This window comes from Podarcis liolepis (genome assembly GCF_965112155.1).
Source record: "Podarcis liolepis genome assembly, chromosome: 14".
Taxonomy (NCBI): domain Eukaryota; kingdom Metazoa; phylum Chordata; class Lepidosauria; order Squamata; family Lacertidae; genus Podarcis; species Podarcis liolepis.
The window spans coordinates 52,525,521-52,542,840 of NC_139569.1; the positions used below are offsets into that span (position 1 = coordinate 52,525,521).

The 17,320-nt window shown below is 47.6% G+C and overlaps 1 protein-coding gene across 1 annotated transcript in view; it reads left to right on the forward strand.

Annotated features, from left to right (window-relative positions):
- Positions 1-17,320, forward strand: part of THSD4 (thrombospondin type 1 domain containing 4) — a 130,189-nt gene that overhangs the window by 54,000 nt on the left and 58,869 nt on the right. The window contains exon 2 of the mRNA XM_083475773.1: positions 12,874-13,078. Within this exon, the coding sequence (XP_083331899.1) occupies positions 12,874-13,078 (205 nt within the window). The remainder of the gene's footprint in view (positions 1-12,873; positions 13,079-17,320) is intronic.

The following is a 17,320-nucleotide window of genomic DNA, read 5'->3' on the forward strand; positions in this document are numbered from 1 at the left end:
GCTCCTACCAGCGGAGCGTAACTATACTGTGTGGGAGCGGGAACTACTGGCCATCAAGGTAGCCTTTGAGGTCTGGCGCCACCATCTTGAGGGGGCACGACATCCGGTGGAGGTGAGAACCGACCACCGGAACCTGGAGTACCTCCAGACCACCCGCAAGCTGAACCAAAGACAGATCCGGTGGGCGTTGTTCTTTTCCCGGTTCCAGTTCCGGATCCGCTACATCCCTAGCTCTCAGAATCAGAAGGCGGATGCCCTGTCCCGGAAACCTGAAGACAACGCAGACACGGTACAGCAAGCAGAACCCACCACGATCCTACCTCCGGCTGCATTCCTGGCCACCCAGGAGGCACAGCCACTGCAGGTTCGGGTGCGGGAACAGCAGCGGGTCGACGCTTGGGCCCAGGTTCGGCTCCGGGAGCTGGCTGAAGGGTCCAGCCCACAGTATCCGGGGCTGGTCCTGCATCAGGGCCTTCTGCTGCATCACGGTCGTCTGTACATCCCGCCAGGGCCACTACGGCTGGAGGTTCTCCGGATGGCCCATGATGCCCCAGCAGCGGGGCACTTTGGACGGTATCGGACCACCCATCTGGTCAGTCGTGAGTTTTGGTGGCCCCGCCTGAAGGCTGATGTGGCTCGCTACGTTGCTGGTTGTGATGTCTGCCGGCGCGCCAAGGGACCTACCGGGCGACCCCCCGGCCTACTTCAGCCATTGCCAGTTCCACCGCGCCCTTGGCACACGGTTTCATTGGACTTTATAGTGGACTTACCCTCGTCTCGTGGCTGTACCTGCCTTCTGGTTTTCTCCGACCATTTCACCAAGATGGTGCACTGCACTCCCTGTCCATCTGTACCCACAGCCAAGGAAACTGCTCAGCTGTACCTTCAGCATGTCTTCCGCTTGCATGGCCTACCTGAGCGCGTGGTGTCCGACCGGGGCGTTCAGTTCACATCCCGGTTCTGGCGAGCATTACACCAGACCCTCGGGACAGAGGTCTGCCTCTCGTCAGCCTACCACCCACAGACCGATGGCCAGACGGAACGGGCGAACGCGGTGCTGGAGCAGTACCTCCGGTGTTACTGCAGCTACCAGCAGGATGACTGGGTCGACCACCTGGCACTGGCAGAGTTCGCCTATAACAACGCGGTGAATGCGTCCACCCAGCAGACCCCGTTCCAGGCCAGTTATGGTTATCATCCACGGCTGTTTCCAGAGGTGCTGCCGGCGTCCGCGGTCCCGGCGGTGACGGAGTGGCTTCAAGAGCTCCAGTCCCAGCAACAGCTTTTGGTGGAGCAACTGCACCAGGCCAAGGAAGCGTACAAAGCCCAGGCCGACCGCCACCGCCAGGTGGGGCCGGAACTTCGCGTCGGTGACCTGGTTTGGCTCTCCACTCGCCACCTCCACCCCTCTCGACCTTCGCGGAAGTTGGACGCCCGCTTCACCGGCCCGTTCCCTATCGTAGACCAAGTCTCTCCTGTGGCATTTCGTCTCCGGTTACCCGCAACCCTGAAGGTTCACCCGGTCTTCCACAGGTCCCTTTTGAGTCCGGTGGCCCCACCCGACGAGTTCCACCCGAACCGTCCCCGACCGCAGCCAGTGTTGGTTCGGGGAGAGCCTGAGTACGAGGTGGAACGCATCCTGGACTCCCGATACCGCAGGGGAAAGCTGCAGTATCTCATTGACTGGAAGGGGTACGGACCGGAGGACCGTTCCTGGGAACCAGCGGCCAACGTCCACGCACCTGCCTGCCTCCGAGAGTTCCATGCGACGTACCGCGGCAAGCCGGGTCCGGACCCTCGGTTGAGGGGGGGGCCTGGGAGGGGGGATGGTGTGATGGCCTGGGATTCCGATTCGGAGGATGAAACAGAGGAATCCCAGCCTGCACAAGAGTCCCCGCCTCCAGGGCCGGCTGAACAGGGGCAAGGCCTAGATGCTGAAGAACCTGCACCTGTGGCAGTGCATCAGGAGCTGGCCCCAGGTGAAACCCTTCTGGCCCCAGAGAGGCTTGACGACTCAGTGGCCACAGGTGAGCCTCCTCCAGGGCCCAGTAACCCTTCGGCCTCTCCTGATCTGCAGAGGCTTAGGGCAGAGAGGCGAAGGGAACTGGTTGCCCCCAGGAGGAGTGCTCGCCTTAAGGCCAGAGGAGGTGGGGCTCCTGGGGGCCGGGACCGCCCCTGGCCTTAGAAGAGGATAAAAGCCCAGTCAGCCCGGCCCCAGGTTGCGGGAGCAACGTCGTTGTTGGCTTCGGACCTTCCTGTGTTCCTGATCCCTGCTCGGCCTCCTGTTCCTGACTATCCGGTACTCCTGTTCCCTGCTCGGCTTCCTGTTCCTGACTATCCGGTACTCCTGTTCCCTGCTCGGCCTCCTGTTCCCGACCATCCGGTGTTCCTGCTCCCTGCACAGCCTCTTGTTCCAGCATTCCTGTTCCCCGCCCGGCTCTCTGCCTCGGTCCTCGCCCCTCTTTGTGTGGACTCTGCTACACCCAAGGTACCTTACCCCCGGGACCAGCACAGGCGCGGATCAGGGACGGCGTCCAGGAGTGCTGGAATCCCACAGGAGGGCTTTGTGCCTAGTGCCCCCATCCCCACAAATTCGGGGGTGGTATAGGGCACAGCAGGCAAGGGCAGTCCCCCCCACCATCCTGGGGGGGGGTAGGGAGGCTAATTACTCCCATCATAGCCTCCAAATTACCTCGTGTGGGTCGGAGAGATGTTATTGTCAGCCATCTTCTGATGTGCCCCCTAGTGCCCCCCCCCGAGTTACTGAGGCTCTTAACCCGGTTACGCTGCCACCTATGGGAGAGGATGGGCCTCCAACACCTGACTGCATATATTCCAGCAGGCCTGATTTGAAGGATGAAGCAAACCCCAGGCAGTATCAGATTGGACTGCTACGATTGATCTACACCAACCCCTTCGACTCACCATCTCTCAGTGCCCTACAGATGCCGCCTCACGCTTCTCCTCACCGCATTGGCTCGGCGCCCACCAGACGGCTGCCCTGCTGATGCCACCCCTGGAAGCTGGCATCTCTACGCACGGCAAGAGAAAAATCCAGCGTGGACTAAAAAAGGACATTTTCTTTTCTTTCCCTTTGAATATGTAGCTTTGTATATAGCTTTGTGGGAGGTACCCCAGGTATTAGAAGAAGAAGGTATTAGGAAATAGATATATCCTGTGCCCAAATGATGCAGGTAGGGCTGTGGGGGGACATGGTTTTAGCCAGGATGGTAGTCTTCTGATTTCTGGCCATCGCCGCGCCCACACCACTTAAGGTAACCCAGCGGCTAATGAGAGAATGGGGTGCCCGCAACACACAGAAATGGAAGCCTATTCTGCAAACCGAACCAATTGCATGGTCTGCACTCTGGGACCTACAAAAGCTTTGGAAGGAATACCAATCCTCCCTGTGCCTTGGAATGAGTCCTCAGTTACGGCCCCGATTTTGGGTTCCACCGGATTTTGGGCTGCGTTAAATTTGACAGAAGGAGCCTGTGGCTTTAACATCTCTGACCATGGTGTAGCTATTCGGCACCTGGCAACAGAAAGAGAGAAGGTAGCCCATGTTCCTGTCCCAACCTGGAATGGATGGGACATGTCTTGGTTGACTGAGTAGCTTCCAAACCTTGGATGGCTTAGAGGACTTGTAATGGTGTTAATGGACTAATCTTGCTTCTTTTCTGCTCCTGTATACCCTGCTTAATGCAATGCCTGTAAAATATGATGCGTAAAATGATGTCACGAATGATTCGGCCCCAGATTATAGCACTGACATGAGAATACCAGCCAGTGCCTTGGGACGAGCCGTAAGGCTGTCCAAAAGAAGAGGAGGGAATGAAGGAATGGGTTTCCCAAACCCCAAAACTGACTGTGCAGGCAGTTTTTAAGCTGCACCAAAATCCCCATTTCTCCTTAGTTGTCATTTCTTTGGACATTTCTTCTGCTACCTGGAGAGCAGAATAAACTCTTTCTTTGAACCAACCTCGGTGTCATTTTGACTTCCTTCCTCCTGTCCCGGAGACCCAATCGGTGAACTCCAATAAGGCTTCAGAAGGAACGATGTACCGCATGTGGTGGGGTTGTGATAAAATAAAAAAAATCTGGAACACTGTCTATGACAAATAAAAAAAAATGTTTTGACAAACATTTGAGAAGAAACCTGAAGCCTTTCTTCTTGGCATTATGACAATTGATATACCCAATGTTAATTGCTAGGAATTGGAAGGGGGATAAGACACCAACAAAGGAAGAACGGCGTATCAAATTATGTGAGTATTTGGAATTGGCAAAAATGACAGAGGCAATTAGGAACCAACCAAAACAAAAATTTAAAAAAGAGTAGGAATGTGTAAAAGACTATTTAGGAAAACATTGCTCTCAAATAAAATCCTTGATGTGTTTCGAATAAATTTCGCAACGTTAAGAACAGATAGATAAGTTATATTATGTAACAGAAATGTAATAAAGACAAACAACATAGTCGAAAAGAGAAAGAAGATAGAAGAAGCTGCAATGAGGTGATGTGAAGTCACTTGTGAAGAAATATTGATATTGTCTGGTTTATATATACAGTATATGTGAAAACAGTATTGGAATATGTGTATGAATAACCAATGAAAAATTTAATAGATTTAATAAAAGCATTTTTTTAAAAAAAGAAATGAATGGGGTAGAATAACATAATTACATAACTAATGTGTAACTTGTGTTACATAATTTCTCCACGTGGACAGTAAGACGAATCCTGCGTTTTTGGGGGGAGATGGACTGCAGTGAATTGGAAAAGGTGCTGCGTGCAAGGAGTATGGGCAGAATGGAAACAGTGCCTTCTTACACCTTTGATGATGGTGTTAGGGATCATTATTAGAAGGACTGATAATAAAACTGTCAATATCAATATGCCATTACCTTGGTTCTCAAACTTAATCCGTTCTGGGAGTCTATTTGACTCCCCAAACCATTTGAAAACCAAGGTGCAGCTTTTGATTGGCTGCAGGAGCTTCCTTCAATTGGAAGCTGCAGAAGCCATGTTGGACGTTCGGCTTCTGAAAAACGTTCGCAGACTGGAACACTTACTTCCACGTTTGTGGCATTTGGGAGCCGATTTGTTCAGGTGCTAAGCCGTTTGAGTACCAAGGTACAAATCAATGGTGCAACTGCACTTGGAATACTGTGCACATTTCTGGTGGCCTCACCTCAAATGGGACAGGAAGGAGCTGCAGCAACTTCTCTACATTAGGGATGTTTTCGTTTAGAGAAGAGGCTCGTGGGGGAATCAAATAGACATGTATAAAAATTATGCATGGATTTGAGAAAGGGGATCAAGAAAAGTTTTCTCATAATACTAGAATTTAGGAATATCCAATGAAGCTGAATGTTGGAAGATTCAGGACAGATGAAGTGTTTTTTCATGCAGTTCATAGTTAAACCACGGAACGTGCTCCTGCGGGAGTCAATGAAGGCCACCAAACTGGATGCCTTTAAAAGACGACTGGAAAAATTCATGGAGGATCAGGCTAGTGGCTGCTAACCACAAGGGAATTGATGCTTTTGAATTATGGTGCTGGAGGAGACTCTTGAGAGTCCCTTGGACTGCAAGAAGATCAAACGTATCCCTTCTGAAGGGAATCAGCCCTGAGTGCTCACTGGAAGGACAGATCCTGAAGCTGAGGCTCCAAGACTTTGGCCACCTCATGAGAAGAGAAGACTCCCTGGAAAAGACCCTGATGTTGGGAAAGATTGAGGGCACAAGGAGAAGGGGACGACAGAGGACGAGATGGTTGAACAGTGTTCTCGAAGCTACAAACATGAGTCTGACCAAACTGCGGGAGGCAGTGGAAGACAGGAGTGCCTGGCGTGCTCTGGTCCAGGGGGTCACGAAGAGGCGGACACGACTAAACGACTAAACAACAACAACCACAAGGGCTCTGTCTTGCCTTCGGGTCTGGAGGTGGGGGAAGACCTGCTTGTGGGCTTCTCAGGGGGATTTAGCCACCATGAGAGCAGAGAACTAGATAGGCTTTTGGCCTGAACCTGCAGCACTCCTCATATTTTATCATACCATTCCGTAGTAATGGATTGTACCATTTTAGATTGCAAATGGGGAGGTTGTGGGGCTAAAAAAATATTAAGAAAAAGAAAAACTCTATCCAAACAGAAAAGGCTTACTTAGATATTTTCTCATTGATGTCCCACTCTTTGCCTGAAACTTTTGTACACAGGGAAGCATTGAAAATGACACCCCTCACCCATAGCTCCAACAGGCACCACTTTGAGATATGCAAGTTGTAGGCCCAACTTGCGAGGGAATGGATGGCATTCAAGATCCCTTGAAATTAATGAGCATGACTAAGTGGGAGCCATTAATTTCAATAGGTCTACTCTGAGCAAAACTTAATTGAATACCACCCCATGTCTTAGGATGTTATTTGAACCTTTCCCAGCACTCTATGGAAAGTGATGTCCTCCTTATATTGTCTCGGCTTGCATTCTTTACCTATTCCTGTTGTTTTGTTTTTCTTCTTTCTTCTTCTAATCATCTGGTCACAATTTATCCTGATGAAGGATGGAACAAAACAGTTTGCCAGCATTGCTCCATCTCCCATTAATAACTCACCTTTCCTGTTGAGCTGCAAGACTGAAAATTTTCTCCATCCTTGCTAAACATTCCAAAGCTATGATCACCACTGAGCAGCTGCCTTTAAAACAAACAGAAAGTGGGGGGGGGGGGGAAATAACCTGCCAGAAAAATTGCTTTTTTCTTCACCCCTAAAATTAGTTTGGCCAAAGACCAGTAATATTAAGTTTTGGACCAATTACTGGTGTCTGGTCCAATATGCCATAACTCATCAGTGTTATAAATATCTGCTTCCTGCTATTGGAAGGGGGAGACTCCTGGTAATCCAACAGAATACAGAAGTTCTCTGTATGCCAATGTCTGGCAGAGCACGTCTGATTCTCCCCCCCCCCCAAAAAAAAAAATGATAGTTGAATTCAGAAGCTACTGTTAAAGAATATGATGGCAACTCTGGTAAATTATGCTGAGTTAAAATGGGTGAGCAACTCAGGGCTTGGGTCAAATCAGTTTGTAAATTACACTGGTCAACAACAAATTTGCTGTCTGCATTTTTTCAGCTGATTTAGGAGGAATCTGATGCGCTGAATCCAAAAATCACATTGGTTTTGCTCAATCAGGTCAAGTTTTTGAGTTATGGTCACATGTCTTTTTTTGCATTTTTGTTCACATGTACCCTTGTGTGGTGGCGGTGTGGCGGGTGGCACTGTGGGTTAAAGCCTCAGCACCTAGGACTTGCCGATCGAAAGGTCGGCGGTTCGAATCCCCGCGGTGGGGTGCGCTCCCATTGCTCGGTCCCAGCGCCTGCCAACCTGGCAGTTCGAAAGCACCCTCGGGTGCAAGTAGATAAATAGGGACCGCTTACTAGTGGGAAGGTAAATGGCGTTCCGTGTGCTGCGCTGGCTCACCAGATGTAGCTTGTCACGCTGGCCACGTGACATGGAAGTGTCTGCAGACAGCGCTGGCTCCTGGCCTCTAGAGTGAGATGAGCGCACAACCCTAGAGTCTGTCAAGACTGGCCCGTACGGGCAGGGGTACCTTTACCTTTTTTACCTTTGTGTGGAGCATTTTAGAAGAAGTTGGTGGGGGTAAAATGCCACGTCGAATAATTGTTTTGATTGGAAATGATTATTTTAATGACAATAAGTATTCAGGTCCGATAGTTCTGGGTGATTATGTCAAAAATGGATCAGTTTGAAGTCATAAACCCTCAAAATCTTCCATAAATTGGTGCGGCAAAGCATAAAGTTGGGGGATCAAAACTAAGTTAATGGGGCAGCCGCCCCACGAAGAATTGTCAAAGAACTCTGCCGAACTGTTGGCATCCAGATTGAAGGAAAAAAACCTCCTCTCTGACAGTGCTCACGTCAGCTTCTTCCGCAACAGGCATCAAGAGTACCTCCGTTTTTTCTCGGAAGAGAAGGACTTGGTGTACTGTGCAGATATTGCATAGTTTCTGCTCAAGCTTGGAGTGCCACAGTACGAACCCAAAGATTGGAGACTGTTCATTGACAGCAGCAAGCGATCACTGAAATGTGTTCTGCTACACAACGGCAACCAGTTTGCCTCTATACCCCTGGCTCACTCAAGTACACTGAAGGAGAACTATGAAGCGGTGAAGTATGTGCTGGAGAAAATTGGTTATGATCAGCATAAGTGGTTTATTTGTGTTGACCTGAAGATGGTGAACTTTTTGTTGGGACAACAGTCTGGCTTCACCAAGTACCCATGTTTTCTGTGCATGTGGGATAGTAGGGACCGTGCTCAGCATTACACGAAGAAGGACTGGCCTGTGTGGGAGGAATTGGTGCCTTGCAAAGAAAGGAACGTCATCAACGACCCTCTGGTGGACAGAGACAGGATACTCTTCCCACCGCTGCACATCAAGCTCGGCTTAATCAAGCAGTTCACCAAGGCTCTGGACAAGGATGGTGACTGCTTCACTTACTTGTGCCAGGCTTTTCCAGGATTGACCATGGAGAAGTTGAAAGCTGGCATCTTTCACGGTCCTCAGATCCGTCAGCTCTTCAGAGATCCAGAGTTTGGAAACTCAGTGAACGAAGTGGAACTGGAAGTGTGGAAGGCATTTGTTCTGGTAGTGAAGAACTTTCTTGGCAACAATAAGGCCAGAAACTACGCAGAACTTGTCAACAACATGCTGACTGCTTTCAGAAACCTGGGCTGCAACATGAGCGTCAAGATGCACTACCTATTTTCACACATGGACCGGTTTCCTGAGAACCTGGGTTGAATGAGTGACGAACAGGGGGAGAGATTCCATCAGGACATGAAAGAGATGGAGACCAGGTATCAGGGTCGCTGGGATGCAGTCATGATGGCTGACTACTGTTGGACTCTGAAGAGAGACCTCCCTGCCGCTGAGCATTCCAGGAGTTCCAAGAAACGGAAGTTCAAGCCCTGAAGTTTCAAAAATGGTGAAGCAACATGCAATTTACATGTACTTACCTTTATCAATGCCCACCATTCAGTTTACAGTAATCAATGTTTCTATCAGGTAATCAATATATGTTGTTGGAAAAACATTTTTTTCTCTTAAAAATATATTTAGGATGATATGTGTTGACAAAAATAAGCTGATAATGCCACAAAAATGTAATCGATTTTGTCACAAGATCTGATTTTTTTCAAATCAACATAGCACAAAAACCTGACCTGATGGAGAGAAACAGATGCCATTTCCTGATTCGGCAGTGCAAAAATACCCTAAAGCAGTTGTAGAAATCTAGACAACATTCAAAAAGTAAAAAATTGTTGCCCAGTGTTAGTTGAGCCATTTCCTCCAATCATAATTCCATTGGGTTGCATAAAGGGTATATCAATGTGCTACATCCCTGAGAGCCGGTGAAACACAGTCTCCACTGAAGATCCTTGAAGCAAGAGGGTCCTTAGTATATGTGGGGTTTGCAGCCTTGTTTTGTCCCCAGGTTTTGGGGCCCAGGTTGTGGTGGTGATTGATAAACCACAGATTCTTCTCTTGCATTCAGAGGCACCTTGCCCCAGCAACAGTGGGTGCCCAGGGCATACTGAGGTCACATCATATGGCCATGCCAATGTCATGTGCGCATGCTGTGTGCCATGTATGCATGGCCAAATAGAATATCAGGGGTGCCTTTCACTGAAAATGTGTGGGTGCCTGGGACCCCACGGCCTGCATAGATGCCAGCTATGCTAGGAAGATGGTGGCCTCTCCTTCCTTGGAGATTTTTAAGCAGAGGTTGGATGGCCATCTTTCAGAGATTATTTAGTTGTGATTCCTGCATTGCAGGGGTTGGGCTAGATGACCCTTGGGGTTCTGTGATTCTATGATTCCTTTCAGCCCTGAGTCCAAAGATCAAGGGGTCACTCCTCAGAATGAGGTATTTTATGTGAGGTAGCTGAGAGAGCATCTAAGAGGTGACATCATAGAAGTTGTTAAAATTATGCATGGCAAGGAGAGAGTAGAGAAAGTTTTTTCTTTCCTGCCCATAACTCTAGAATTCATGGATGTCCAATGAAGCTGAGTGAAATAGATGAAGGTAAAGAAAGGACTGTTTCATGTAGTGCATAGTTAACTATTGTTGTCGTTGTTTAGTCGTTTAGTCGTGTCCGACTCTTCGTGACCCCCTGGACCAGAGCAGAGTTAACTATAGCACTCGATTAAGGCTGCCTTGGATGGCTTTAAAAGAGGGCTGGGGAAATTAAAAGAGGAGAAGGCTTCCAGTGGCTACTAGGCAGGGTGTCAAGCAGAGACAACGGTGCTTTTAAAGACCATTTGCTGGAAACTGTGGGGGGGGGGAGGGCTCTTGTGCTTGAGTGCTGCTTGAGGGTTTCCAACAGGGCACCTGACTAGCTGCTGGTCTAGAAGGGCCATTGGTCTGATCCCGAAGGCTGTTCTTAGGTTCTTATTTGGTGCCATTGCAGTTTGCAGCCATGACTAGAAAAGCTCTTTAAACTTAGAGAAAACATTTACCATTACCTGGTTCTTTATCCCCCCCCCCCCATGTTTAAAGAGCATTTTGTACCACTTTATCAATGCACGGTGTAGGCACTTTCCACCAGGCTCAGAGTGCTCCACTTGGAGGAAAGACCCCTTGGCCATTCTGAGAGTGAGGCAGGGAGAGGGATGGTGAACAACAGCAGGGTCTCCCTGTTTGCCTTCATTGAATAGATTTGACTCATAGCACAGTTCGGAAGTAACTATTGGCTAATGACAGAGGTTGTGCTGGGACACACATCACAATGAGGGAAGCCTTCTTGGAAGACTAGGGCAATAATTACGCTGAGTTTTCTAAGTCAGTGCCAACACCTCACATTGTGCCCAGAATAAGCTATGTAAATATCAAGATGCAATAAATTATTATAAGAATATTATTTTTCTCATGCATACATAGTTTCTATATTGCCATAGTATTCTCTCTTTCTCCAGCTGTATGTACCGTACATTAAAAATATTTAAAACCAGTTGCTCCAAACAAGAACTCAGCTGCTTCCAAAATGACAAGAGGTTGAAATCTTTCTTGGGGTTTCCTTGATCATATTTTGAAGGAATGTAGGTTTTAGCGAATGCTACTTCTGGTCAGAGTAAATCCATTGAAATGAATGAATTTAATTCCCAGTGATGTCAGTGTACCTTCTCTGAATGGGGCTAATATTGGGAACAACCCGCTGTCCTAGTCATTCCCTTAATCCAGTGCAATGAGAATGGAAGGACTGTGGTTCGGGGGGAGCACCTGCTTTGCATGCAGAAGTTCCCATGTTCAGTCGTTGGCATCTCCAGACTGGAGCAGAGCCCCGCCTAAAACCATGGAGAGCACTTCCAGTCAGATAGACCATTGGTGGCAAACATCTTCCCATGCTTCTCTCTAAAGAATTCCCACTCCCTCCACTTTTTGGTTCTTGACTGCAGACAGCTTTGGTCTACCTGCTACATTTTTTTATTTGTCCTGCATTAATTCACAGTCATGTCTGCTGTGATAAGTAATATCTATTGACAAGTGTTGGTTCCACAAATCAAGGTGGTTGGGCGAACATGGTCTAAACCCATCACAGGTGAAGAAAGCAGATGATTTCCTCATGCCATTTATTGCCCGGACCTGAGAAGCCTCACTCATGTAGTGCCATTAAAAAGTCCAATTGTATAGCATTCTGTATGCATAGCTGCCTCTACTCCTGGTAGCACTATGCTAGTTAGTTGCTGCCCTCTCCCACCTTGATTCTCTTGAAGCTAACAAGAGGCCTACACAGCTCAGACTCAGGGGCCACAGAGTGGATCTTCTAACCCTCAAGAAACCAACCCATATACTTGCAGCCCTTGTTTTATGTAGCCCCCTCACCTCCTGAAACTGGAGTATCCTCCCATCCCATCAGAGTTCTTTTCTTCCTGTTCATTCCCTCCTTGAGTTTCATTGATTTTAAAAGTGTTTCCTCTTGATTTTAGGTAGTTTCACAACAAACAAAAGAGGAAATGTTTTGAAAAAGTTAAATTTATTTTTCAAAACTTTTTATTCGTAATCATATGGCTTGAGAGAATAAGTCACCCCAGCCTCAAGGCACCTGAAAACAAATTAGTAGGCTTTGTGTGTGTGTGTGTGTGTGAGAGAGAGAGAGAGGGGGGGGAGAGAGAGCGCGAGCGAGAGACTAAAACGGGTTAGTTTCTAATATCTGAATTGGTCTGTTGTACTAAAATCCTCCTCCTCCTCCTCCTCCTCCTCCTTATTTCAGAGTAACCCCATCAAACACAGTGGGGTTTGCTTCCGAGTACATATGTGTAAGATTGGAAATTCTAATTCAAGGTAACTATGGTGAAAATCTGGAGCAAGGTGATTTTCATCCCAGATCAATTAATCCAAAACACTTTTGTCTCTGGCTCCATCCATAATAATCTCTGGTTCTTCCCACCACCAATGCGTGGCCCTCAACAGATTGCTCTCAAGAGAGTACAGCCCTCCACAGAAAAAAGAATGCCCACCCCTACTCAAACCCATGTGGCCCTTTCGATAAGGAGGCATAAGAAGGGGCATAAGAAGCTGCCTTGTCCTCATCCAGACCCTTGCAATATCTAGTCCTGTGCTGCCTATTGTTGTTCCTCAGGTGTGGTTTTCCTGCTCCAGTTCCACTACCTGCTTTGCATGAGTGGAGATCCTGGAAATTCTGCAAGCCAAGCATGTGTTCTTCCAGTGATCTGTGAGAACTCCCTATTAGTTTTGCTGATTTTTTAAAAAAACAAATGCCAAGGCATTGCATAGAAGCTTTTCAGTTATCCTTGTAACTGATTTACACTTCATGTCTCTTCTTGACAGAGCATTGGCTGTGATGACTATCTGGGCTCAGACAAAGTGGTCGACAAATGTGGGATATGCGGAGGGGACAACACAGCTTGTCAAGTGGTCTCAGGGGTCTTCAAGCACACCCTGACCAACCTTGGCTACCACAAGATAGTAGAAATCCCAGAGGGGGCCACAAAAATCAACATTACAGAAATGTCCAAGAGCAACAATTACTTAGGTAAGTCATGTTTCATTTAAACTAAAAACTTGATGTTAGGAGGTCAGAAGAGGGATAGATTGGGATCGACCAGCCTGGCTTTGTTCCATAGTTTCAAATGCACTCAGTCTTTAAGTCCATTTTCTTTTACACTCAAGTGGTCTATAAATGTTGTGAGATAAATACATACTGACCCATTGCCTACTGATTTAAATTATATACAAAGCCCATTTAAATTGCATACAATTTGTACACACAAATACATATATCCACATGCTTGTATTTTGCATCTTACTTAGTGAAAGTATGGCTGAAAACAGAAGCCTGGGCTCTCTGCATCCATCTCCTGCAGCCCTGTGTGATGCCTTGGCTTTGATTTTATCTTATCTGCTTTGCATCTGAAATGCAGATGTGGCCTCTCAGAGTCTCTCATCAGCTGGTTGCAACTTGTGAAAACAGGAAAGACATTTGCCTTTATGGTGTATGGTCTGGTAGCGCTGGGTGGAAGGGCAGTCATGGGAACCTTCCTTCTTGGGAAGGGGAAAGATTGATTTACTGCACCAAGAGGCCTGACAGCCAGACCCTCTGCTTTAAAGTGAACCATGTGTGACAGGTTTTTAAAAGCACCCACCTTGGGGTTGGCACAGGCAAAGCCACAGGGGCTCTAGGGACTGTGTGAGGCCTGAGAAACCAGGGTCTGGTTCTGTTCCCATACTCGCCAATCGCCCCGATTCCTTTTTAGAGCAGAAATGTTGCAATTTTATGCCAGTGTTCTTTCTGTGAAATGCCTGTGGTCACATCGGTTTTAATGTTTCTCTCTTTTTAAAGCCATCTTCCTCCCACCCCTTTCTTTAACTATTTGTTCTCTCTTATATTCAGTAGCCTTTCCCCCAATGCACTTGTCTGAAATCCTGAGTTTTCCATTTCCTTCCACTTACTGCTGCCACTATAAGCTCTGCATGAACTTGGTTTTTCTTCAGTTGGTTTTCCATTCTGTCCCCTCAGAGCTAGCAGCCATCTCTTTTCATGCTATGGAAGGGCTCTATCCTCATGGGCCAGCGAGCCTTTATCTATGCCATCACAGCTCCGTCCTCAAACCTTTTAGGCCCAAGTTTCCACCTTTCTGCCAGAATTGAACCTGGTTTCTGATTTCATCATTTTCTTGGGGGTAGCCAATGTGGTGCTCTCCTGATTTTATTGTACTGTCACTTCCATCATGCCTGTCCATTGGCCACGCTGGTTGGGGCTGATGGGAGTTGTAGTCAAATGACACTTGGAGGATATCATGTGGACTACTCCTGTGTTGTTTGTTTGTTTGTTTGTTAGCTGCCTTTTGCCTTAAGTTCCCACGGCAGGTTACAATGTTAAAACAGAATATTAAACACAGTTTAAAACAATCTGCAATCCTAAAAATAAGGTAGGTCCTAAAAATATACACCTCAAGCATCCAGAGCCACAGTCAAGAGGTATATCTTCAGCATCCTCTGGAAGCTACATAATGAGGGTGTCTGGTGCACTTCTGTGGATTGCTGGCTCCCTACACATTTTCCCAAAAGCTTGCTGGAGGAGAAGGAGGAGGAGGAAGCTTATAACTGGGCATTTATGACCTGTTTGGACCAGGCTGATCTTCCTTTCCTGGTGTTCTGGCTTGAATAGAAATTTATGCCTCTTGCTCCTCCAGTGAACAGATGGGACAAAAATGCCCTTTCCCCTTGCATCTGTACTCCTGGTGCTGGCATATGAAGCCCTTCCTATAACTTTGAAGGAAAAGGTCACCAAACCACTTTAAATTAGTTAATTGCAATGCTTCAGCAGTCAGCCATTTCTTAGGAAATGCTCAGAGTGCTTATTCCTTTATTGTAAATGGAGCCTTACACTGTCTACTCAGAAGTAAGTCCCACTGTATTCAATGGAGCTTACTCCTAGGTAACTGGGTCAAGATTGGCCAACCTTACATTGCAATCCTAAGCATTTTTACTCAGAAGTAAGTCCCACTGAATTCAATAGCATTTACTCAACATTTATGTTCCTGATCATTCTCACAGTTTCTCTCCTCCTCCTCCTCCTCCTCCTCCTCCTCCTCCTCCTCCTCTTTTTCCCTGACAGGGACTCAAGGCAGCTTACAGCTAAAATTTTATTCCATTTATCTGTGGAACATGTTGTACACGATCCCTTCACTCACACATTTTTTCTTTACAACAATCCTGTGAGGTACTGTAGGTTTGGCAGAGAGGGTGCCATTGGCTCAAGGTGACCAATGTAGATGTATATATGGCATCTATGTGTGCAGGAGATAAAACACAGGAGAAGCTTCCTGGTGTAGAAAAGGATATCTCTATTTTCATCTGAGAAATGTTGGAGGATGTGGGCACCAGGTTTGCCACTGCGTAGACAGGAAGCTGGATGAGACGGGCCTTTGCCTAATCTGGCAGCCAGGGTCTTCTTCCCTTCTTCTTTTAAAAAAGCATTAACTTTTTATTGAATGTTATCATATATCCACAAGTGTATATACAACCCAATTACAAAGGTATTACAAAGGTATAGCCAGTGCTTTTTTTCTGGGGAGACGCGGGGGTACGCATTCCCCTAAACATTTTGTGAATCTAAGTTTGCCATCATTGAGGGGCACTATTTCAATATGAGTTGGAAAATGAGAGCACGCCTAAACATTTTTTAAAGCACTGGGTACAGCCACAAGTAAACTTGGATCAACAGAAAATAATAATGGGCAGCTCCCAATATAATATTAAAAACATGATAAAACATCAACCGTTAAAAACTTCCCAAACAGGGCTGCCTTCAGATGTTTTCTAAAAGTCTGGTAGTTGTTTATTTCCTTGACATCTGACAGGAGGGCATTCCACAGGACAGGCCACTACCGAGAAGGCCCTCTGCCTGTTTCCCTGTAGGTTCACTTCTCACAGTGAGGAAACTGCCAGAAGGCCCTCGGAGCTGGACCTCACTGTCTGGGCTGAATGATGGGGTGGAGACGCTCCTTGAGGTATACTGGATTGAGGCTATTTAGGGCTTTAAAGGTCAGCACCAACACTTTGAACTGTGCTCGGAAACGTACTGGGAGCCAATGTAGGTCTTTCAAGACTGGTGTTATGTGGTCTCTGTGGCCGCTCCCAGTCACCAGTCTAGCTGCCGCGTTCTGGATTAGTTGTAGTTTCTGGGTCACCTTCAGAGGTAGCCCCACGTAGAGTGCATTGCAGTAGTTGAAGCGGGAGATAACTAGAGCATGCACCACTCTGGCAAGACAGTCTGCGGGCAGGTAGGGTCTCAGCCAGTGCACCAGATGGAGCTGGTAGACAGCTGCCCTGGACACAGAATTGACCTGCGCCCCCATGGACATCTGTGAGTCCAAAATGACTCCAAGGCTGCGCACCTGGTCCTTCAGTGGCACAGTTACCCCATTCAGGACCAGGGAGTCCCCCACACCTGCCCAACCCTGTCCCCCAAGAACAGTACTTCTGTCTTGTCAAGATTCAACCTCAATCTGTTAGCCGCCATCCATCCTCCAACCGGCTCCAGACACACAGGACCTTCACCACCTTCACTGGTTCTGATTTAAAAGAGAGGTAGAGCTGGGTATCATCTGCATACTGATGAACACCCAGCCCAAACCCCCTGATGTCTCTCTCAGCGGCTGCATGTAGATGTTGAAAAGCACGGGGGAGAGGACAGGACCTTGAGGCACCCCACAAGTGAGAGCCCAGGAGTCTAAACACTCATCCCTCCCCATTTCTGGACACGGCCCAGGAGGAAGGAGTGGAACCACTGTATAACAGTGCCCCCAGCTCCCAGCCCCTCTAGACCATGGGTAGACAAACTAAGGCCCGGGGGTCAGATCTGGCCCGATCGCCTTCTGACGATCCAGTCCACTGACAGTCTGGGAATCAGCATGTTTTTTACATGAGTAGAATGTGTGCTGTTTTTTAAAATGCATCTCTGGATTATTTGTGGGGCATAGGAATTCGTTCATTATTTTTTAAAAAAAATATAGTCTGGCCCCCCACAAGGTCTGAGGGATAGTGGACCACCCCCCTGCTGAAAAAGTTTGCTGACCCATGCTTTAGACGGTCCAGAAGGATGTTATGGTTGATGGTATCAATGGCTGCTGAGAGATCCAGCAGAACTAGGAAACAGCTTTCACCCTTGTCCCTAGCCCGCCTGAGATCACTGACCAGTGTGACCAAGGCAGTTTCAGTCCCATGATGAGGCCTGAATCTCGATTGGAAGGGATCCAAATGGTCCGCATCC